The sequence below is a fragment of the Adiantum capillus-veneris genome, chromosome 21 (assembly GCF_014529385.1).
Source record: "Adiantum capillus-veneris isolate H3 chromosome 21, ASM1452938v2, whole genome shotgun sequence".
In the NCBI taxonomy this organism is placed as follows: Eukaryota; Viridiplantae; Streptophyta; class Polypodiopsida; order Polypodiales; family Pteridaceae; genus Adiantum; species Adiantum capillus-veneris.
In genome coordinates, this window is record NC_140951.1 from 36,772,594 (window position 1) to 36,796,969 (window position 24,376).

The following is a 24,376-nucleotide window of genomic DNA, read 5'->3' on the forward strand; positions in this document are numbered from 1 at the left end:
TTCACTGCATCCCAATGCAACCTGCCTGGATTAGCCATAAACCGGCTCACAACTCCCACTGCATGGGCTATGTCAGGCCTAGTAGCAACCATAGCATACATAAGTGAACCACAAGCTGAAGCATAAGGCACACTTTGCATGTCATTGGCTTCTTCCTTTGACTTGGGACAATCATCCTTGGAAATTTTAACATATGGCTGTAATGGCACACCAAGAGGCTTTGCTTCAGCCATGTTAAATCTGTCTAGCACCTTTTCAATGTACTTTTCTTGCGACAAATACAATAGGCGCTTGTCTCTTTGCCGTGTAACACGCACTCCAAGTATTCAGTTGCCCCAAGGTCTTTCATTGAAAACGCAGATTTCAGCTGCCCTTTAAGAGCATCAACAGTGCTTCTTTTCTTTGCAGCTATCAACATATCGTCTACATAGAGCACAAGAATAATAGGGCTGCCATCCTCATCACGTTTGGTATACAAACAATGGTCTGCATGGCTTCTTTTGTAACCATGTTTAAGCATGAAGCGATCAAACTTCTTATACCACTGTCTACATGATTGTTTCAGCCCATACAAGCTTCTATTGAGCATACATACCAAATGTTCCTTGCGAGGGATGACAAAACCCTTGTGTTGCTTCATGTAAAGCTCTTCTTCCACATCACCATGCAAGAAAGCGGTATGTACATCCATTTGGTCCATTTCCAAATCAAGAGCAGCCACTATGGCAAACAGTACACGCAAAGTGGTCATCTTCACAACAGGAGAGAACACTTCCTGAAAGTCTATGCCCTTGGTTTGAACATATCCCTTTGCCACAAGCCTTGCCTTATACTTGGGTTTTGCATCAATAGTTTTGATTTTATACACCCATTTGTTAGGAATAGCCTTCCTTCCTTTGGGCAATTCAACCAAATCCCAAGTATGATTAGCATGCAAAGCTTTAATCTCTTCCTGCATAGCAAGCTCCCACTTGTCGTTGTGCTCACATGTCTTTGCCTCTTTATACGTAAGAGGCTCTTCCTCATCTGTCAACATAATGTAATGCAAAGAGGGGTCATATCGACTCACAGGCCGTCTTTGACGAGTAGACCGCCTCACCCAATGATCCACATTATCCGGCAATGGGTTTACATCAGGTGGCACTACAAAATCATCAACAATGGGTTGCTGTACATCATTTTCAGCACCATTTTCAGCATTGTTTCTTGGCTGCAAATGCCCTTCAGGAGCCTCAATTTGCTGTCCAACATCATCTGGCTCAAACACCACTGGATCATCTACATTTTCAGCCATTTGTGGTGCATCCTGAGGGTCAAAAATAGGCCTAACAGGTGGCTGGTCATGCTGAAATTTCACCCTTTTATGGTCATGCTTTGAGGCACAATTGTTTTGAAGCAGCTTTGCCTCATTAAAGACAACATCCCGGCTGCGCACAACCCTTTTGAGCTGAGGTAACCAAATCCTGTAACCCATTTCGCCTTCTTCACCATATCCCATGAAGAGGCCTTTAATGGACTTCGCATCTAGTTTACTCCTCAACTCAAGTCTAACATGCACAAAAGCTTCGCAACCAAAAATGCGTAAGTGATCATATGAAGCAGGCTTGCCAGACCAAACCTCTTCAGGGATGTCACCTTTCAAAGATGTGTGAGGGGATCGATTGCATATATGCACTGCAGTTTTCAAAGCTTCTCCCCAAAATCCATGAGAGAGATTAGCTATGGACAGTATACATCTCACCCTCTCACAAAGTGTCCTATTGAATCTTTCAGCCACACCATTAGAAGAGGGGCTGTATGGCACAGTAAGCTCCCTCTTAATGCCCAAATTTTCACGAAACTTGTTAAATTCATCACTTGTGTACTCCCCCCCATTGTCTGTACGCAAGCATTTTAGCTTTCTACCAATTTGGGTGGTCACAAATGCATGAAATCTCTTAAACGCAGCAAAGGCTTCATCCTTAGACTTAAGCAAATAAACCCAAATTTTCCTAGAATGATCATCAACAAAGGAGACAAAATAATATGCACCACCCATAGATTTAGTAAGCATGCTACATACATCGGAATGTACAAGATCAAGCACACAAGATTTACGAGAGACACCAGAGTAATAAGAACGCTTTACTTGCTTGCCATATTGACATTCATTACAAAAGTCAAGCTTTGTGCCTTTAGCATCAAGCTTGTTCAAAGTACAAAGCTTAGAAGGGCCCTTTTGGCTCATATGGCCAAGCCTCTTGTGCCACAACTCCATGTGAGAGTTAATTTCAGCCAATGCAATAAACTTGCCCAACACGGCCTTTCCATGCATGCAGTAAAGTGTCCCTTTCTTTGTGCCCTTTACAATAAGCCTTGAGCCTTTAGTCATTTTCCATGCCCCTCTCTCAAACAAGATGCTGTAACCATGCATATCCATTTGGCCAACAGAAAGCAGACTCTTCTTGATTCTCGGCACATATCTAACATCATGCAAGACAAGCTCATTTGTGCCATCTATGGATAGATGCACAGTGCCAATACCCTCAATGGAACATGCATGATTGTTTCCAAGGTATACATGGCCACGCTTGTCCGCATCAAAAGTAGAGAAACACTCCTTGATAGGAGTCACATGAAATGAAGCACCGGAGTCAACAATCCAAGTCTGGGACAATGCATCATTGACAGTCAATAAAGTATCAATAAGATCACTCTTGGTGATCTGCATGTCCTCTGGATGAACATTTAGAGAGGCATCAAAGTCATAAGCATCATCATCTGACAAAGTGGCACACAAGATGTCCTCTACATCTGACAGCTCCTCAATCACGACACTAGAAGCCACATTGGCCTTCTCTTTGTCCTTTGAGCTATCCTGTGAATTTGCCTTGACTTCCTTCTTCTCTTTCTTTTTGTCTCCACCATTCTTTTTCCTTTCTAACTTAGCTTTATAATACCTGCAATCGGGTTTCTTGTGACCTTTCCTGCCTCATTGATAGCAAGTCACATCACCCTTGCCTTTGCTTGCATTTCCCCTTTCTTTACTCTTATTCTTACTCCTCTGTGCATAGTTATTCTTCTTCTCTGTCCTGCCTCTAACGATGTTGGCTGAGCTGCCTCTCTCTCCACCTGCTTTCCTCATTGAGAATAGAACCCCTAACACCATCAAAGGTCAGATTGGGGTTATTAGACAGTGAAACCACCAGTGTCTCCCAAGAATCAGGTAGGGTCATAAGCAAGAAGATAGCTTTCAACTTATTATCAAAGGGAGGCATGCCTGAATCCTGCAACTGCGACAAAGGACCTGTAAACGACGACAAGTGCTCTGCAGCTCTCTTTGACTCATCCAATTGCATGCCAACATGTTTTCGCATCAAATGCACTTGATTGACCGGCGTTGTATTTTCATACGTTGCCTTCAACTTTGCCCATCAACTAAAAGCAGTCATAAGACCTTTGAGATCTACCAAGATCTCGTCAGAAACGGCCATCTTTATGTAAGTAATGGCCTTCTTGTTCAAAGTGGCCCATGCATCATCAGACATGTCCTTTGGCTTATGTTCCTCTAATGCCTTGTCATAGTCTTTAAGGAAGAGAATTCCTTGAATTCTGTCCTTCCATAGGTCAAAACCTGTACCTTCGAAGCGTCGGATCTCAAAGAGATTCTTCACGTCCGAGGAGGATGACGCCATAGTTGCACAAAAGGAGAGCTAACTTGCTGAAATTTTGGGCAAAACGCACCAAAAACGAAGTACAGCCTCATAGGAGTATGTACAACAAATCCAAATAGTCACAGGAGCAATTCGAGGCAAAACAGGTCAGTTTAGGCACAAAAATGGAGTTCTGAATTTTCTGCGCAGAAAATTTCAGCGAGCTAATTTGTGCCAAAAAACAACAATTTTGGTTGTTTTTACCCTCACAGGACATACATAAGGCTAAAACACAGCCTTTAGAAGCATGTATGAGCAAAAGTCCCAATTTGTTGCATCAATTTTGCATGAAATTGGCCCACAGATGGTCATACATAGGCAAGACGAGGTCAATGTGCATAAATTAGAGCGATTTGCACTTTCCCCAGTGTATATACATTGAAATACACTTGCAAAAAACCTGCGCAAATCTGAAATTTGTTGGAAACACCTGTTTTGACGACCTTTTTTCGGCAATTTCAGTGTTTTCGGGCAGTGGGGACTGAGGGTATGTGAACCCACACCTTAATACATGCTTTGCAATACCTGCGTTTTGCTGTAATGACCTGTAATTTGCTGATTTTTACCTGTTTTCAGTCTGTTTTAGGTCAAAAGTGCAAGACTGGGGGCCCACTAGTGTCCGGGGACGATCCCTTGGCGATGAAACGGCAACTCTTCGCGTCAAAGTTATCCTCTTGGCTGAAAATCAGCATTTGCAGGTTTTGGGCCAAACCCTAAATGGGCTCTGATACCAGTTGATGAGTGCGCGGTGATGTGTGTAAGTGAAAGAGCACGCGAGGAAGTGCAGTGTGTGCAGAGAGGGGAGGCGAAGAGCAGCAGGAGAGGAAGCGCTAGCAGAAGAAGAGGGAGAGAGAGAGAGCTCACGTTTTTGGGGAAAACTCAATAAGTGAGTTTTGGGTTTTCCCACTTTTATTATAAGTGACCTTTAAAAAATGTGTTCAGGTTCAATATGAACCTGAACAAAGTATAAAAGTGTACAAAAAGGGGTTATTTAGGCCTTAACCCAACATAGAAGAACTGTTAGTAGAAGAAGAAGAAGAAGAACTGGATAGGTCTTCAAACTCGACGCGCTTCTTCAATTTCTTTGCCTTGTCAAATGTCGACCGACGACCCAAATATCCCGGGAAGCTAGTGCCTTTCTTCTGCTTTTTGCCTTTCTTTTGCGCGTCGAAAAGCTGAGCAATCCGTGCATCAACCACGTTCTCTAGTTCCTTCTCCGTATATTTCTTGGAGGCAGAAGGTTTCTTGAGAGCGGGTTTCGGGAGTGGTGTTGTGGTTCTTTGCCAGTCCATCTGTACCTCTTCCAAAGAGGTCTGGTTCATATATTTTGCCATCTTCGGGTCCTTGGTAAAATTGAGCATCATCTTTGTTGCATCATCAATCAATTTTCGACGCTCCATATCTCGCTGCTCCGTTGGAGTAGGCCTAGGCGGGCCATACTCCGTGCCGGAATCTTCGTTGTGATCCCTGCTCGCATCTCCAGATGCAGAGGGAGTCGATTGATCATTGCCTGAAGCCATAGGTGCCGCGGGAAAAAAATTCGGGGATCGGATTTCCCGTAGAAGAGAAATCGGCCGTGCTCTGATACCACTGTAACAGACTTGGACACTCCAAGTCAAGAATCAATCGCGACAGCACCAAATAACCACTTCAAAACAATTCACAGATCACAATAGATTTTCACTGGCTCGGCGGAGTTCCGTGCCTAGAGATATTGGCCCCAAAGACTGGCGCCCCTTTCGGTATTTCTTTTTATATTAATCAGATCAAAGTACAAGACAGTGGCTAGGGTTTCACTCTCAGACTCTGCGTCCAGATGCTCTGAGAAGTGAAGCCCTCACCACTTATTTAAAGGTTACAAGGGATGCCCCAAAGCAGAGCTTCAAAAGCTTCAAATCAAAAGCAACTGCTCTCTCTCTCTCTCTCTCTCTCTCTCTCTCTCTCTCTCTCTCTCTCTCTCTCTCTCTCTCACAGAGAGTCAAAACTTGAAAGCAAAAGCATTCTCTCTCTCTCTCTCTCTCTCTCTCTCTCTCTCTCTTTCTCATTGCGTAGAGAAAAAGCAAGATTCACGTCGCTCATCATTAATTTTTTTTTAAAAAAAAAATTTAATAGCCTCCACGATTTTAGGAAATTAGGGTTTCTAGCAAAAATTAGGGTTTGCAGGAATTTTGGGGTTTCTGGCAAAAATTAGGGTTTCTGTTGTCCGTAGCCACATCATCACTTTGTGACATACCCCCCTCTTGAAAGCATTGTAATCGATTGCGATTATGCCTGCAAAACCGACAAAAGCCATAAACCGTCTTAGCAGACACTGACTGTTAGTACCTACATACTAGGAACACACATCTAGCACATGTACAAAATCGATAGTCACATCACACGACATCACAGGACATCACCAGACATCACAGGACATTCAACATTCATTCGGATCTTAGACCATGATTTATCGGCAATGTAGCTAGCAATCACATCTAGGTCCAATCGGGACCTCATCGATGTCCGATTGACTAACCCCTATTGCAACCATGTCTATTCGAGATCAATAAGACCAAAATGCTGCAGTCATTTCGTCTGTCAGTTCCTTCACTCACAAGAAGTCAAGAACAAATCAGTATCATTATCAGGAATTCCATTTCATAAAGTCATCCAGCAAAATATTGTCAGCTCTCAGTATCTCTGAAGCTCAAAGAGACATCAGTGACTTTAGTATCAAAATCAAGGCATCTGTTGACAAAGGAGCGGAGTGACTCCCCTCTTGTGCATCCCACTGCACCAGATCTCCGGCCAAGCTGAATTTTGGGTTCCGTTTGGAGTAGACTATGCTAAACCAAAACATCGAGGTAAAGTTTCACAATCGGAGGAGTATCTCCTAGGTCCTCCTCCTCCATCCACTTCGCATCAAATGCAGGAAAGTTCTTGAACTTAACCAAGAACCGCCTTCAGACTTTACTTTTCTTCGTATCGTTATGTGTCAAAATCTGTTCAGGAACAAGGATCTCCTCGTTTTCTTCCACTTCGGGGTGCTCATCAGGCTCCCAATTATCAGGCACATCACGCTTAACAGGTTTCAAGAGATTCACATGCAATGCATTGTGAATCCTCCAAGTATCTGGCAGTTCCAATCGGAAGGAGACATCATTTATCTTGTCAGTGATCTGGAAAGGTCCGTAGTATCCCATACTAAGCTTTGGAAAAAGCCTCTCCTTTCCCTTTTTCTTTCGTAGGCGTGCCTTCTCAAAACGTAAGAGCACCCAATCATCCTCCTTCAATTTCAAGTCCCGACAATGGCGATCCGTTGCCTTTTTCTATCGTTCTTGAGACTCCTGCAAAGTCTCGCGAACCTTGGCAAAAGCCGTATCCAAATCTCGCGAATATTCATCCGCTTCAAATATCTAATCTTTCGTGCTCAGGAAGGATAGAACCTTTGCAACACTTTCAACAATCTCACATGGCGTCTTCCTCATCGCAGAGTGTATCGTGTTATTGTAGGCAAATTCCACCAAACGTAAGTTCTTTTCCCATTGAGTCTTCTGATCCGAGATACAAGACTTCAATAAATCTAAAACCACTGAATTGGCAATCTCAGATTGCCCGTCAGTCTGCAAGTGGAACGATGACGAGAACTGCAACCGCGTGCCAATGTTCTCCCAAATTGCCTCCCAAAACAAACTCATAAATCTGGGGTCTCTGTCGGAGACAATTGTCTCTGACGTGCCATGTAATCGGAAAATCATCGTGATCATTCTGTGTAATCGGGAGATCAAAAATGAAATCCATTTCAATACTTTCCCAGGGGCGGGTGGGTATGGGTAAAGGGTGTAACAATCCCTGTGCCTTATGCCCGTCAAACTTGACCTTCTGGCATACTGTGCACAACTCTTCCACGTCCTTTTTGAGTCACGGCCAAAAGAAGTATCTCTCTACCCCTTTCATGGTGGTAGCAATGCCGCGGTGACCCGTAAAAGGTGGACAGTGGCATTCACTCATAACCTTTTCCCTCAACGGCTGTGTAACGCACAACATAGTCTTTTTCATCAAGCAGCCTTCCCGAAGGGAGTATCCAGCTACTGTCTCCCCATCTCGTATCCGTGTGAAAATATATGCAAAATCTGTATCTGTGGCATACTGATCGACCATATCCTCGAAGCTCCTATGATGTATCGCAGAAATAGCGAGAACCAACGGTTTCCGAGGCAAAGCATCTGCCACCACATTCTTCTGTCCCTGCACATGGACAATCTGGAAGTGGAACCGTGACAAGATGTTCGCCCACCGCATCTGCTTTTCCGAAAGCTGCTTCTGTGACAAGAAGTAGCGCAAACTCTGTTGGTCTGTAAAGACAGTAAAATCCGCTCCGAGTAGGTAATGCCGCCACTGAGTAAGAGCATGGATAACCGCCAAAAGCTCTTTCTCATAAATTTGTGCTCTAGTCTCGGACCTAGAGAACAAACGGCTCTCGTAAGCTATAACATGGCCTTCTTGCATCAAGACCGTACCCAGACTACGACCACAAGCATCACAATATACTTCAAATGACTTCTGCAAGTCCGGCAAAGTCAAAATAGGTCCTGTAGTCAATTTCTCTTTCAATGCCCGAAAGGCAATCACCTCTGTGGGTCCCCACGAAAAAGGTACTCCTTTCTGTGTCAAGATATGCAAAGGGGAAGCAACCTTTGCAAACTTTCGTATGAACCGCCTGTAGTACGAACACAGTCCCAAGAAGCTTCTAACTTCATGGACATTCCTCAAATCGGGCCAATCATGGACAGTCTCTATCTCGGCCGGGTCCATTTGCACTCCTGCTGCTGACACAATGTGTCCCAAAAAGTGTCTCTCTGGTAGGAAAAATTCACTTTTCTTTGCATTAATCACTAACGTGTGATCTCGTAATGCCTGAAAGACTTGAAGCAGATGATCTCTGTGTTTTGCCTCATTCTTGGAGAAAACAATGATGTCGTCAAAGAAAGTGCCAACAAATAGCCTGTACTCTCGAAAAATCCATTCCATCATCCGGTTAAATGTTGCAGGAGCATTGGTTAAGCGAAAAGGCATCACCAAAAACTCAAATAGCCCAAAAGTCGTCCGAAAAGCTGTCTTGTAGACATCTCCTGGCGCTATCCTGATCTGATGATATCCACTCTTCAAGTCAATCCTGCTAAAGCACGAGGATCCCTGTAACCTGTCGAGTAGATCATCGATCCTAGGAATCGGAAATCTGTTCTTGATGGTGATTTCGTTGAGTGCTATAATCGATGCACATTCTCCAAGATCCATCTTTCTTCAAAACCAACAACACTGGAGAGCAATACGGTGAAGTACTAGGCTAGACAAGACCCTTTTCCAAGAGGTCTTTCACTGGGTTCATAATCTTTTCATTCTGTACTCGGCTCACACGGTAAGGTGTCCGATTCGGTGGCGTGCTTCCAGGTATCAAATCAATGGTTTGATCTTCAGGCCCTCTGAAAAGCAATCGGCATGAGTGTGGAGAAAAGTCTTGGCGTTCGTTTGATCAGGTCAAAACATATTCAACCTTTATCCATCGTTCAGTTCTCTCCCAAAAGAATGAGTAAGAAACTGAAGTTCATCAAGTACAATCTCTAAGCCCTTCAATTATCAAAGTCGCTTTCTCGGCCCGGTAGTCAACCACGGCGTAGTTCTTGTGGTACCAAGGGATCTTGAGTAGAACGTCACTCGCGTGCCCTGAACATCCCTGTCATTGCAAACGAAGTTTGCCAATGCTCGGTGTAATGGCAACATCCCATCCGGGTGCAAGTCAAACTACCTCCGCGTGTGGCGTCAGTCTGTCGGGTGTAATTCCAAATCGAGCCGCTAATTCCAAGTGAAAAGAAGTTTGCATTGGCTCCTTCAAAAGACCAAAAGCGGCAAAGTTTGTACTTTCATTCATTAGATTAGGTGCAGGTCCCACGCCATGTGGTACCAGTTCTGCTTTTCTATCTGCCTTTTCTGCCACATTCCTCAGCTGCTCTTGAACTCTAAGGCCTGTCGTCGTCTTTATCATTTTGTTCTTTCTGTGCCTTTTTAGGGCACTTCGCGGAGATATGTCCATGTTCCCCGCATCCAAAGCACTTCCCCTCTCTGATGAAGCGAGCTCTCTCCTCAGGAGTAAGCTTGGGTCGTGCATCCTTTTTCTCTTGGTTGCTCTTTTTCTTTCTACTTCCATTCCCAGAAGTCTGTTCGGCTCGTTGTGTCATGCCCTTATCTGTGGGGTAGGTCAAACTGCCAGAGTGAATGGCAAAGCCCCGCTTCGCATGACTCATCAACTCCTAAATAGAAGCTGACTTCTATTCCAAGCAGTGATCTCGGATCTCTGTAGGTAGACCCAAGGTAAACCGCTCAATCTGTTCTCTGAACGAGATCTTCTTGAATGAAGAGGCGGGTAGAAAAGAGCTCCAGAATCTTTCACAGTAAGCATTGATTTTATCTTTCTTCGTCATCCGAAGATGGTTCCAAGCAGCTCGTATATCTCATTCATATTCTTGCGTCAACCAAGAAGAAATAAAAAGCTTCTTAAATTTCAGCCATTTAATTGGCGCAGTCTTGTTTAAAAGAAGCGTGGACCACCAAGTACGAGCATTCCTCTTAAAGTAAGAGGCAGCTCTCCGAATCTTGGAGTGCTCTGAATAGTGTCCTCCCGCGAAAGCGATGTCAAATTGCTGTATAAAAGACAAAGCCTTCGAAGCATCTGAGTATCCTAAAAAAGTATCAAACTTGATCGAGTGGCCACCTTCCTTAAACTCTTGGACTTTGTTGCTTTTATCTTCGAGAAAGTCATACTGGTTGGCTTTGTAAAAATTCTTCTTGTTCCCATAAAAGTTTCCGTTGTCAGAGTTTGAACTGTCCGTAGACGAGTCCTCTGTAGAAGTGTCACTCACTGGGCGAGACTTAAGACTTCCTTGCCTTTTTCTTGCCCTTTCCGAACCGTTGTTTCTTGCTTCGCTTTTTGCTTTTCCTGTCTTCTTCGCTCGAGTCTGAAGAGCTAGAAGAACTATCTGAAGAAGAAGAAGAAGAACTGGGTAGGTCTTCAAACTTGATGCGCTTCTTCAATTTCTTTGCCTTGTCAAATGTCGACCGACGACCCAAATATCCCGGGAAGGCAGTGCCTTTCTTTTGCTTTTTGCCGTGCTTTTTGCCTTTCTTTTGCACGTCGAAAAGCTGAGCAATCCGTGCATCAACCACGTTCTCTAGTTCCTTCTCCGTATATTTCTTGGAGGCAGAAGGTTTCTTGAGAGCGGGTTTCGGGAGTGGTGTTGTGGTTCTTTGCCACTCCATCTATACCTCTTCCAAAGAGGTCTGGTTCATATATTTTGCCATCTTTGGGTCCTTGGCAAAATTGAGCATCATCTTTGTTGCATCATCAATCAATTTTCGACGCTCCATCTCTCGTTGCTCCGTTGGAGTAGGCCTAGGCGGGCCATACTCCGTGCCGAAATCTTCGTTGTGATCCTTACCCGCATCTCGAGATGCAGAGGGAGTCGATTGATCATTGCCTGAAGCCATAGGTGCCGCGGAAAAAAACTTCAGGGATCGGATTTCCTGTAGAAGAGAAATCGGCCGTGCTCTGATACCACTGTAACAGACTTCGACACTCCAAGTCAAGAATCAATCGTGACAGCACCAAATAACCACTTCAAAACAATTCACAGATCACAATAGATTTGCACTGGCCCGACGGAGTTCCGTTCCTAGAGATATTGGCCCCAAAGACCTGCGCCCCTTCCTGTATTTCTTTTTATATTAATCAGATCAAAGTACAAGAGATTGGCTAGGGTTTCACTCTCAGACTCTGCGTCCAGATGCTCTGAGAAGTGAAGCCCTCACCACTTATTTAAAGGTTACAAGGGATGCCCAAAAGCTTCAAATCAAAAGCAACTGCTCTCTCTCTCTCACAGAGAGTCAAAACTTGAAAGCAAAAGCATTCTCTCTCTCTCTTTCTCATTGCGTAGAGAAAAAGCAAGATTCGCGTCGCTCATCATTATTATTACTATTATTTTTATAGCCTCCGCGATTTTTGAAAATTAGGGTTTTTGGCAGAAATTAGGGTTTCTGCTGTCTGTAGCCACATCATCACTTTGTGACACAATCTCATCGGAATGTTTGATCGGGATTCTACGATGCGAGCAGTCACCCTTCTTGGACAATTCTTTGCCATCCAGTTTCCACGAGGAAGTTCCCTGCAATCATTTCTTATGAAGGCTAAAGTTATTCATGATCAACTATGAAAAGTGCATTGATGAGTACTCAATTAGCTGCTTTGGTTCTCACGAAGTTGCCCAAGGAGTATGAAACGGTGTCTCGGACACTTTGGCTACAAGTCACGAAGGAAAAGCTAGAAGTTGATGATCTCACCGCTTTTCTCATTGAGGAGAGAGCCGTGTTGATAACTCAAGGCAAAATTCAGATTTCTAAAATAGCAGGGGAAGCACATGGTGAAGCACTTGCTGCTTCGAATTCTTGAAAGAGGACGAAGTACCGTTGTTACATGTCACGTGACACATCCAATCCTATATGTCTGTGGACAAGCTACAACATGACCAGGGTTCAGTTCAGTCAAGTCAGTCTAGAATGGGAAGTGATCTGGCACTTTTGTGAGTCTGTTTGCAAACCGTGCATGTCCAGACTAGACACTTAGAATAGATGCATATCCTCTGGTTGCACACAACATGATCATCAAATTTCCATAAGAACCCATCAGGAGCATTTTTACAGTGCATAGACCTATTTTCCCTTTTTTTGACATTCTTCACTTATTATTTTTAAGTGACTTTTGTTGGAAAGTAGGTAGGGCAATTTTGCTAAGTTTGTATATAAGCAAACCTAGCGCTAGCGCTTTTTGACAGAAGAGGCACCAGGAGCACCTTGCTCAATAGGCAACTTCTCAGCAAGACCAACCCCCGCGACAACTCTAGCGTTCACCATTGCAGAAGGCCTAGCGGTTTTGCATCAGATCAGCCAGCGTTTTTGCACTTGCAGATTCACGGGGACAGTAGACAGCAGATCAGCCCTAGCGTTAGTAGATTCCCCCACAACAGCAGATCAGCCCTAGCGTTAGCAGATTTCCACCGCAGAACCCCAAATCAGCCTAGCGTTTGTGGATCAGCTAGAGACCTAGCGTTTTTGCAGATCTTCGTGATAGAAGCAGCAGTAGCACCAGCATTTTCAGCTTTCAGCACTTAGACATCGCAGAACAAGTCCCGAACCTCGCAGACCTCACCTTCCCGCAACAGATCCTCGTCGCACGGTCAAATTCCGCAAGGTTTACAGATTCAGCCCGAAAAACGCAGATTTCAGCATCTGCGTTTTCAGCGCGTCGCCGTCGTACCGTCGTCATCGACATAGAGTGAAAATTCAGCAGATAAAGATTTGAAGATTTCAGCGCTTAGCAGTTTCAGATTTCAGCCCGTCTCGTCGTCGTCCTCATCGTCGTCGACACCGTCGGCAAGTCCAAGCATTGTAGAGATTTGTGCAATCATAAGTAGACCGCTCTTGCCATAGAGAGTGGGGCCCTTGGAGGAGGGTTTTACAACGTCTCTGGTGTCGTATTCTTTTCTCTCTCTATCTCTCAGTCTCATGCACCTTCACTCACATTGTCCATTCACTTTGTTGGTGTCCATTGCACTCTCTCATTAAAGAACGGAAAGCTCTCCCATTAAGTAAAAGGAACACTTGAGCACAGTTTGGAGCACTCATCTTGAGCAAAGTTCAACATTCACTTCCACTGCACCTGACATTACAATTGTGGAAAGCGTGGTCATTTGGCCAAGGATTGCAAATCCAAAGGCAAAGACAAAGATTCTACAAAGAAGAAAGGTAAAAGCAAGCAACAGGAGGAAAGCAGTGATAGTGACTTAGGGAAGGACAAGAAAGAGGCTGTTGGTGTGGCGGTGACTACACTGGCACGGACTCCCGCCTTCTAGTAACATGGAGATGATTGTCGCCACTGGCTTCATCCAGAGAGAGGCTTGTGAGTGGCAGAGGGGCAAACAAATGCTTCGTATAATTAATTTGGACTCTTGTGTTAGGGTTCAAGTTATCGGTGTTTGGACCCACAGGTCGGAGTTCAAGGCACATGCATTTGGTAGGGAACCAATCAGGCGTATCTAAAACACTATGGATGAGTGCACCAATCCATTGTTGTTGGTCGGATCATGGAAAGGATGTGTTCCAAAGTTCACTATCTTGGAGTATTATATTTTCGACGTGATGTGTTCACAATTCACGAATGGAGATTATTGGACGTAGTGTGGTCTACAGTTCAAATTTTCTACAAAGGCAACCGATGGATGGTATTATTCAAGGTACAAAGTTGAGGGGAGCAACATTGAGGTGTATTCAATTGGTGGCCACTTCTGGGGTGTCAATGGTAGCTTCTTCATCGACTTGGTCTTACTGTTGATGTCCACTATGAGCTGCAGAGAGGGGAGCAACATTGAGGTGTATTCAATTGGTGGCCACTTCTGGGGTGTCAATGGTAGCTTCTTCATCGACTTGGTCTTACTATTGATGTCCACTATGAGCTACCACTTCTGGGGTGTCAATGGTAGCTTCTTCATCGACTTGGTCTTACTATTGATCACATTGGGCAGTTCAAGTGAACTGCCCAATGTGATCCCGTTATTTAGTTTGGCTTTTAGGTGTTTATTTTACTTATTTGTCAAAGTCTGGGTAGGGCAATTTACTGAGGTTGCTCTATAAGCAACCCCTTGCCTCCATTGTATACACATTCAATTATTCATTGCCAATGTTGATTGCTTCAAGTGACTCTCTCTCTCTCTCTCTCTCTCTCTCTCTCTCTCTCTCTCCTTGGTTGTAAGGTGCAGCGGAAGTGAATCTTGAACTTTGCTCAAGATGAGTGCTCCGAACTGTGCTCAAGGGTTCCTTTTACAGACGGAAGGGAGAGCCTTCCGTTCCTTTAGTGAGAGAGTGCAAATGATCACAAACAAAGTGGGTAAACACTGTGAATGAAGGTGCTGAGACTGAGAGATAGATAGAGAAGAATACGACACTAGAATGTTGTCAAACCCTTCTCCGAGGGCCCCACTCTCTATCGTGAGAGCGGTCTACTAGTGAATGCACAAATCTCTACAATGCAATGGACTTGCTGACGATGTCGACAACGATGAGGACGGCGACGAGACGGCTTGAAATCTGAAAACGCTAATGGCTGAAAACTGCAGATCTTGTATCTGCTGAATTCTGACTCTATGTCAGTGACGACGGCGACGACGACGACGACGCGCTGAAAATGCAGATGCTGAAATCTGTGTTTTCCGGGCTGAAACTGTAAACGCTCGCTGATTTGACCGTGCGGCGAGGATCTGTTGCGAGAAGGTGAGATCTGTGACGTTCGGAGTCTCTACAACGATGTCTATGTGCTGAAAACTGAAAACGCTGGTCTAATTGATGATTCTGTCGCGGTAGATCTGCAAAATGCCGAGGCCAATCTGCAAATCAAAAACGCTAGGGCTGAATTGGGGTCTGCTGCAAAAACGCTAGGCTTTACCTGGTCCTGCTAGTGCCAAGGCTGATCTGCCATGCAAAAACGCCAGGGCCTGCTGATGATGAAAAATGCTAGGCTTTTGCTGTTGGCAAAAACGCTAGGTTTGTTGTTGGGGAGTCTTGCTGAGAAGGTGCCAATTGAACACACTGTTCCTACTGCCTCTTCTGCAAGAAATGCTATCGCTAGGGTTTCTTATATACTTGTTGTTCTAAATTGCCCTACCCAATTTCCCAACAAAAGTCACTTAAAATAATAGGTGAAAATTGTCTAAAATAGGGAAAATAGGTCTATGAATTGTAAAAATGCTCCTGATGGTAATCTGATGATCATACTGTGTGCAACCAGAGGATATGCATCTACTCTAAGTGTCTGGGCATGCACGGTCTGCGAACAGATTCACAAAAGTGCAAGATCACTTTCTAATCTAACTGAACTGAACCCATGTCATGAAGTAGCTTGTCCACATACACATAGGGTTAGATGTGCACGTGACATCCCCTCCTTTTCAAAGTGAGCTACTGGTACCGAACTGTATGGCGTCGAGGGAGATCGCCAACAATGTCTGGAAGAATCCTGGGAAGGACTCTTCACCAGCCCACTCTGATTTGTGGGTCGTGCGATACTTGAACTTCAGAAAGGTCTGCAATGCTTGCTTCTTTGGGCCGTGCCGAAGCGACACAAAGTCTTCTGTGGCTCCTTCAATGCTTCAACTTCATCTATAGTCTTGCGTCTACCTTCTTCAAGAATCTTCGAGGATGAAAATTCCTGAAACCACTTCCAACACAAAACCATGAACATATCCATTCCATGTAAAGTAAGTGGAAAAATTATATTTTTCGAAAAAATTGTGCATGCAATGCAGATGAACAAAGTGACGGAGTGCCAAACCGTTCATCAAACACATGCAAACAATGGGGTCGAATCTTGACTTTTTGATCTAAATCAATCAATTGTGGCAAAACACAATGGAAATGCCAATGCTATATGCTCAATCCTTCTTGTGCTCTTTCTGATACTGTGTCATGCCAAAGAAGAGACATGGAATGTGAATTCCTTGAATGCAAACATTTCATCTTGTCACGAGTAATCCGCATACATCTGTGCTCATTCATGAGTGAATCGTGTTCATTGTACAATATGTCATGCCTATGAAAAGGGATCACATAAGGACGGTGATTAAAATACAGGAAAGCATCACAAATGAACCACTCGAACAATGCGTGTTGACTAATCATTTGAACACAGAATACTTTCTATAGGGGTTCTTTGGACCTTGACTCGAGAGCCAAGATCGGTTCTTCGTGATTGATCGAATCTGCAATGAGATTAGCTTCACTAGACAAAGTATCAACTAAATCATCATCCTTGTGAACAATCACATAATTATCTTGCAAATCATCATGCTCGTGAATAATTACACTTTGACCATGCAAATCATCATTGGTCAGAAGAGTTACCGTTCTTAACATTCTTACCGTTCTGAAGAGTCTGAGTGGTCACTCACTTGATCCCCAGCTATCCAAAAAACCCAAACCGAGTCATCAAGATCACAACAAATGTCTTAGGAATCATTCAGCTACCCAGTAGCTTGGAGAAGTCTTGTTTTCCTTAGGCTTTCCCTTGTTGTGCTTCATCTCCAGTGCGAGAGCAATCGCTACTGCCTTGTTGAGATCGATTGGGTCGAGGACTTCGACATCAAACCTGATATAGTTGTCCAACCCGAAAATGAAAGCCTCTTTGCGCTCATCATCCGATTTGCGCAATTGGATGCCGAGCTGCAAAGCACGATTTGAGAAAAACATAACTGGCATACCATTTTGCTTGAGACTGCGCCAATCGTCTTTCAACCGTGCTTATTACTGTGGTGGCGTAAACCGCGCCTTGAGCTTGTCTTGGAAGTTGGCCCAATTGAAGGAAAGGGGCATGCCGTCTTCGGCTTCCTCTAGGTGCGCAGTCAACTGTGCTTCTTGCCATGCGTCGTACCAATTAATGGCATCACCGACTAGGTACATAGCTGCCGTTAAAACCTTGCTATTTCCTGTCTTCTTAGTTGTCGCAAAATAAGCATCAATTGATGCAACCAAGAATGTAGCATCCATCTTACCATCATACTTACTGAAAGTCAACTTCTTGGTGACAGGGTTGTTGGAGTCCGAATCTCGCTTGCGCCACTTGATCAACCACCAGCATCGTTGGCCGGCTCGGGTTTCGAGGTGAGAACTTGTCGGACCGACTCTTGCATGCGTAGGTCTCTTTGTACCTCTCGCTCTGCCTCCAAGGCCGCTCGTCTTTCTTCGGCCACTTCCTTTCGTGCTTCAGCCGCCTCCTTTCTTGCTTCGGCCGCCAAGCGCGCTTGCTCGCGCTCACGCTCCAAGTCGGCCTTTCTTTGTGCTTTTCTTTCTTTCCGTTCCTCGGCATCCTAGCGTGCTCATTCACGCTCGCGATCCCAGGAATCATGTCTTTCTTGGCGCTCACGCTCCAAGGTAACGCGTTGCACTTCTTGGTGTAACATCATGTCCATCATCGACTTGACCAAAGCCTCCATAGGATTTGGTGCAATCCTTGGCGTAGATGGGGAAGGGGGAGGGTCAGAAAAACCTCCTGGTGGGGAAATTCTTCTTCGCCACTTCCATGCCCATCACCTCCACGCGAAGTGTCCATTCTACTTCGAGTAATGACCATATACTGAAGTCTTGGGTTCTTAAGTTCACGAGGAACTTGGGTTCTTGTGGTTCTTGGGTTCTTGAGGGTCTTGAGTTCTTGAGGTTCTTCTTTAGCTTGCAATCTGTGTTAGAGAAGGATCTTCTCTTTACCCGAGCTCTTCTCTTTCCCGCGGGCGCACCCCTTGGCGGCCTTGCGCTCACACCAAGGTTGCTTTTTCCCACCTCACGTCGATTGACCGGCTGCTAATTGCACGGTCCGCTCTCAATGAGTGAAAGAGAAACAAGGGGAGGCTAGACAAGCCCTTCTTTCTTGGGTTTCTTGTCACTCTTCAAAAACGCGATTAAGAATCGACACGCCCAAGTGGACTTGGGTTACGTGCGACCGCAACAAGCAAAAAAATATCCTGTGGTTCTTTCCTTGAGTGATACAGAACACTGCTAAAGCTTTGATATCAATGTAAGGTGCAGCGGAAGTGAATGTTGAACTTTGCTCAAGATGAGTGGTCCAAACTGTGCTCAAGGGCTCCTTTTACTTACGGAAGGGAGAGCCTTCTGCTCCTTTAGTGAGAGAGTGCAAATGATCACAAACGAAGTGGGTAAACATTGTGAATGAAGGTGTTGAGACTGAGAGATAGAGAGAGAAGAATACGACACCAGAATGTTGTCAAACCCTCCTCTGAAGGCCCCACTCTCTATGGCGAGAGCGGTTTACTATTGATTGCACAAATCTCTAAATGGCTGAAATCTGCAAATCTTGCGCTCTGAAAACGCAGATGCTGAATTCTGCGTTTTCCGGGCTGAAACTGTAAATGCTCGCTGATTTGACAGTGCGGCGAGGATGCTTGCAGGAAGGTGAGATCTGTGAGGTTCGGGGTCTCTACTGCGATGTCTATGTGCTGAAAACTGAAAACGCTGGTCTAAATGATGATTCTGCCGTGGTGGATCTGAAAAATGCCGAGGCTGATCTGCAAATAAAAAACGCTAGGGCTGAATTGGGGTTTGCTGCAAAAACGCTAGGCTTCTGCTGGTCCTGCTACTACCGAGGCTGATCTACCATGCAAAAACACCAGGGCTTGCTGTTGATGAAAAACACTAGGCTTCTGCTGTTGGCAAAAACGCTAGGTTTGTTGTTGGGGAGTCTTGCTGAGAAGGTGCCTGTTGAACACACGGTTCCCGCTGCCTCTTCTGCCAGAAATGCTAGTGCTGGGGTTTCTTATATACTTGCTGTTCTAAATTGCCCTACCCAGTTTCTCAACGAAAGTCACTTAAAAATAATAAGTGAAAATTGGCTAGAATAGGGAAAATAGGTCTATGCACTGTAAAAATGCTTTTGATGGTAATTTGATGATCATGCTGTGTGCAACCAGAGGATATGCATCTACTTTAAGTGTTTGGGCATGCACGGTCTGCGAATAGTCACAAAAGTGCCAGATCACTTCCTAATCTAACTGAACTGAACCCATGTCATGAAGCAGCTTGTCCACGTACACATAGGGGTAGATGTGCACGTGACATTGGTCTCTACACTTCCGCATCGTCGACTTTGAGACACGGGAGATGAAAAACATGAGCACTCTGCATCTCGGTTGAATTGAACTAGTGTTGTGGAAGATCAAGCTGGCATGCTGAGAATTAAGTAGGCCTTCAACTTCTTACCTCGTAAAGGTATGGATAAAAAGTAGGGTCTCCATAGCAAGGATATTTAGGGGTGATACAAAGGCCCTCAATTGTGAATTGTGAATGATAAGATTTTAAAAACTTTTGAGTGTGTACTCATTAATTTATGTTGGACCCATACAATGCGATATACCTTATGTACCCAATCATATGTCGGGGTGATACGAAGGCCCTCAGTTGTGAAAGGTGAATGATAATTGTAAAACTGTTGAGTGTGTACTAAATAATTATGTCTGGCCATTTTCAATGTATCCGCTCAACATAAAATATCGGTCTGTTTTGAATGAAATTGATAGATGGGCCCTGTTTGAATTTTGAATTTTTGTTAAAAGTCATATTTTCTATACATTCTGAGCACGTAAATTCCGAACAATGCCACAGGAAATCAAGGGAAAATTATTGTAATTATATAAACAATTTCTTTATTGTGATGTAGGTAATGATGCTAAGGGAAGTAATTTTAACAGCAGTGTTACGGACCAACAGGTGCATGTTCTAAACTCGTCGCTGGAACACAATACATAGCTAGTTCTGAGTTTCAAATGTTTAAGATTGCGTCAAGTTTCATACGTCAGCCTGTTAGCAGGAATTATTTATTGCACTGGGTCTTGGCTTTGCATAGGCTGTCCTGGAGACTGTTGCCAGGGTTAGTCATGAGAAACCTAAGAAGAATGACACTAAGGCAGAAAAGTAAGTGTTTTGTTAGTTTGAGAGCTATGTTGGCTTGAAGGACCATGGACTGGGATCATTTAACAATCCTTGTTGTGCAGTGGGACCTCAAAATCATTTCAAATTCAGGATGTTTTTCGCGTGGAGTCTGACGGTGGAGCAGAAGAGTTGCCTACATTAATTGATAAGAAGGTCAATTTGTTTTTCCAATTTTTGAATTCTGTTCAAGTTTGGCACAACATTGCCATATTGTGTCAGGAAAACAATTTTTAGGCATGTTTTCTGTACCAAAAAATGCCGTTACTTTATTGTTGAGTAAAACTTTGCTTTTTCTGCGACATATTTCATGATATTAATGTGAATAAATGCAGGACAATATTTTTGTTATGTCAAACCCCAAGTCGAAGTATCCAGTATTGCAGTTAGATTTGAGGTATCAGGACTCATTATGTGCATTTTGCATTGGTGTTGGTCAGCACTGCTGTGATCTTACCTTTTTTGATTGCGGCTAGGTTCATCTCGGACATGGTTGTAGTAATTGTTTCAGCAGCAGTTGGAGGAATCCTATTTGCATGCATGGGTCAGCCGGTTTGTGATTCAGCTTTGCAATGTTTTTTAATGTAGGACATCAACCTGCGTTAGTTTGCTGTATTGATTGCACTTTTCTGTTCTAGGTCATTACTGGTTATCTTCTGGCTGGATCAGCTATTGGACCTGGTGGCTTGAGCTTTGTCAGTGAGCTGGTACAAGTAAGTAGATTGCTGATGTATAGCTTTCACTTTAAGCTTTGGATGTTAAGCGTTCTTTCACTGGACATTTTGATCTTCTCTAGGTGGAGACTGTGGCACAGTTCGGTGTGGTTTTTCTTCTCTTTGCATTGGGGTTAGAGTTCTCAACAACCAAGGTCTATTTCCCTTTTTCCACGTTTGTGACCTGATGTTTTGTTATTTTCTGGTCTCATCTTCTATCACGAGAATGGCTTATTTGCGGCCTTTATTACCTCTGTGTTCTCTTTATCAAAAAACATGCAATGGCTTTCAAACCCTCAATTATTTGTCATTTTTCTTATTCCTTATTTGCAGCTAAGAGTGGTACGATCAGTGGCCATCTTTGGAGGGCTTTTGCAGATAATACTGTTCATGTGTCTTTGTGGCATAACTGCCTTAGTAAGTAGTGCTGCTAGATTAACAGTTTTTGCAATTGTGAAACTGAGAAATTTCATGCAGAAAATGTGTCGTAGAGCTTCCTAATTGGTAAGAATTGGTGCCTTTGTTTCACTCTCCAGTTGTGTGGGGCTAAAACAACAGAAGGAGTCTTTGTGGGGGCATTTCTGTCAATCTCTTCTACTGCAGTGGTAAGGCTTTGCTCAGCTGTATTGTTATGATTAGGACCAGTTGCTACCAGTCGTTATCGCGTTGATTCATTCTTTGTTTAGTGGAGTGATGTACAAAGGTATTCATGTCTGTATGTCTTGTCCATACAAAGTGTATATCATGGGACATTCCTTTGTGCCTGTGCATTCTGCTTTACATGGCTAGATCTTGGAGAGACTCGTTGGTAGTTGGCATTTCAGGTGGACATGGACATCACTGCATATCTGTGCCAAATATCAAGAGTGATCTGTATCGTTGACTGGCTCTCATGAAATCACTTCCACGCTGTGTTTTACTATGGTGTTCCAAAAACAGTAGTGCATCTCTTCCATCAATCTAGCCAAATAATCTTGCTTCTTTTGTCGCACAAGTCAACGAAAGACTATCTGGGCTTGCTTATGTCACGTGTACATATTCCACGTGCCATCTCACGTTGTAGGTGTGCCTGTGTCTCTACACTCATCGTCATACCAACCATTATGTGGTGCTGTACATTGTGGCGATTGAGTAGATGGGACACTATGTGGGAAAGCCTGAGCTGTTGAATTATGCAATATCTGAGCCAGGTGTTTGTGACCTCATCCAATGGACTATGTATGTGGTCCCAACTGTGTTAGCCGGCCGTTTTGGACTGCATCGCTGTAACATGAGAAGTTTCCTCTATAAACTCATATTGCGGAAATCGAGGTACATGCTATTGCGTCTCTTGTGTATCTTCTGTTCACATGTTATTGTGAATTTTAGTACAGCGTGATCTGCTGCTAGGCTAATCAACCATTTGAGGCAGTGTTTTTGTTGAGAAGCTTGATTGAGCCTGAATCCATTGATATGGAATGGATGATTTCAAACCTTCGGATATTTGGTATTGAGCCTTATGATGCATTCAGATAATCTATTGTGCTTGCTCTTGAGCTCTTAGCATGCCAACAAGTGTAACCATCTGTACTTGGCCATTGTGATAACCCATTACGAATGATAATTCATGTGCACTTTTGAGCGCCAAAAGATGTGTGCAAGCTCTTGAAACTGTCTCTCTCATAGAAAGCAAATTGGCAATTGCTTGTGCGAGTAGTAAAGTCTCCTGCGAGGAAGACATCTCCCATGCATAGGTATTTCATAATATACTCATACGATGGTTCATATGAAGACCCTCTAGAGGTGCAAACTCAGAATAGAGAGTTGAAAATTCTGCCCCCAAATTTTACCCGTTTATGATTGCTGCCAACCCGTTCCGGCAGCCCCGTTCCGGTTTGGCCAGGCTGTCTGGAACGGCCAGCCGTTGTGAGCCGTTCCAGATGATCCCCCATCTCCGCAACGCCGTTCCGGCGTTCTACCCCCCTAGAAACCCGTTCCCTGGTAACACTGGGACTCCATGCTGATGACTATGATGATCTAATGAGGGTCAGCTGAGGCAACCAGAGTATCAAAAAGCCATAGCTTGGTGCGAGGCTCATAGAACTGAACTTGTAAATACATCCTCTCCGAACCTCCCAAAGCTGTGTATGCTCTAGTCACTCTGATTCTGCTCTTCTCCTCATGGAGAAAATTGGGTCTCTGAATACCACCCCAAGATAAGGGTACATATCCGTATACTCCATCCACTCAGCTCTTTCCATAAGTAAAACTGGGTGCTGATCCCCTGACCCATTGCGCTGTAGTACTGAATACCATAACCTTGGCCTTTCCAAGGTTGACAGACATACGTGTATCTTGCGCATATGTGTGTAATGCATCAAATTGGTGCTGCATCCCCTCAGGTGAATCTGAAATAAGCACAATATAATCCGCATACAACAAGAGGGGTATCCATGTCCGTGCCAGGTGTGCTTCTCTTTCCCTCTCCCTCTCTATGTAGTCTGAAGCCTCATCCACAGACATGCCAAAAAGAGTGGGGGATAGTGGGCAACTGTGTTTCACCCCAATGATGGAGTGAATAATATCTGATATCCCCTGGGGTGTACACACTCATCTTGTAACTGTCTTGTACAAGGTCACGATCCCCCATATGAGATCTATAGGCACTCCCGAGTCCCGGCATCTGCAGACTGTGGATCAATGTGTCCCTTGGGACTGTGTCAAAAGCTTTGTGGAAATCCACAAAGCTACAATAAATCCTTCTCCCATGAAATCTGCCCTCCTCAGTTATTGTGTGAGAATGTGATCTAGGGTAGAGAAACCCCTCCTTATACCAGCTTGGCTTGGCGCTTGGATGCCCTCTCTCTCTGCCTATCTACTTAACTCATACTCAATGATAGATGCATATAGTGGTAATTCCCAGGCAAACTAGAGTCCCCATATTTGAAAATAGGTACAATCGTGATAGTGCGGTAATTCCAAGGCAAACTAGAGTCCCCATATTTGAAAATAGGTACAATCGTGGACATGCTCCAAGTATCAGGGAAACCCTCACACATAGCTCTATTAAACATCAATGCAAGATCAGCCAAAAGATCCTTCGCATTTATAAAATGCTCAGCTATCAAGCCATTATGATCATATGCTCTCCAATCTTCATCCTTTAATAGCCTTGTTTACCATTCCCACAGTAACAAAAGCACAAATGCCTTTGATGGATCTGGCAATGACTGTTGGTATTGGGCCATGCAGAGAGAAGTAGCATACTCACCCATTAGGTTTGTAGATGTAATAGCTGGTGCTAGGGAGTACTATCTCCAACCCTCACTTGAGTCCTTGCTCAAGAATAATTAATATAACTCTCTCCAGTTGAGCTAGGTAAGCTGTCTTCTTTCGTTGCATAAGGTGTAATCCGTGACTGCTTGT

General features: G+C 44.1%; 1 protein-coding gene across 3 annotated transcripts in view; it reads left to right on the forward strand.

Annotated features, from left to right (window-relative positions):
* Nucleotides 1–24,376, forward strand: part of LOC147430788 (K(+) efflux antiporter 5-like) — a 65,704-nt gene that overhangs the window by 11,941 nt on the left and 29,387 nt on the right. For all 3 annotated transcript variants that reach the window (XM_086493343.1, XM_086493342.1, XM_086493341.1), the window contains exons 2-10: nucleotides 19,990–20,039; nucleotides 20,176–20,243; nucleotides 20,324–20,414; nucleotides 20,594–20,655; nucleotides 20,735–20,810; nucleotides 20,897–20,971; nucleotides 21,055–21,126; nucleotides 21,305–21,388; nucleotides 21,508–21,576. In XM_086493343.1, the coding sequence (XP_086349469.1) occupies nucleotides 19,990–20,039; nucleotides 20,176–20,243; nucleotides 20,324–20,414; nucleotides 20,594–20,655; nucleotides 20,735–20,810; nucleotides 20,897–20,971; nucleotides 21,055–21,126; nucleotides 21,305–21,388; nucleotides 21,508–21,576 (647 nt within the window). The remainder of the gene's footprint in view (nucleotides 1–19,989; nucleotides 20,040–20,175; nucleotides 20,244–20,323; nucleotides 20,415–20,593; nucleotides 20,656–20,734; nucleotides 20,811–20,896; nucleotides 20,972–21,054; nucleotides 21,127–21,304; nucleotides 21,389–21,507; nucleotides 21,577–24,376) is intronic.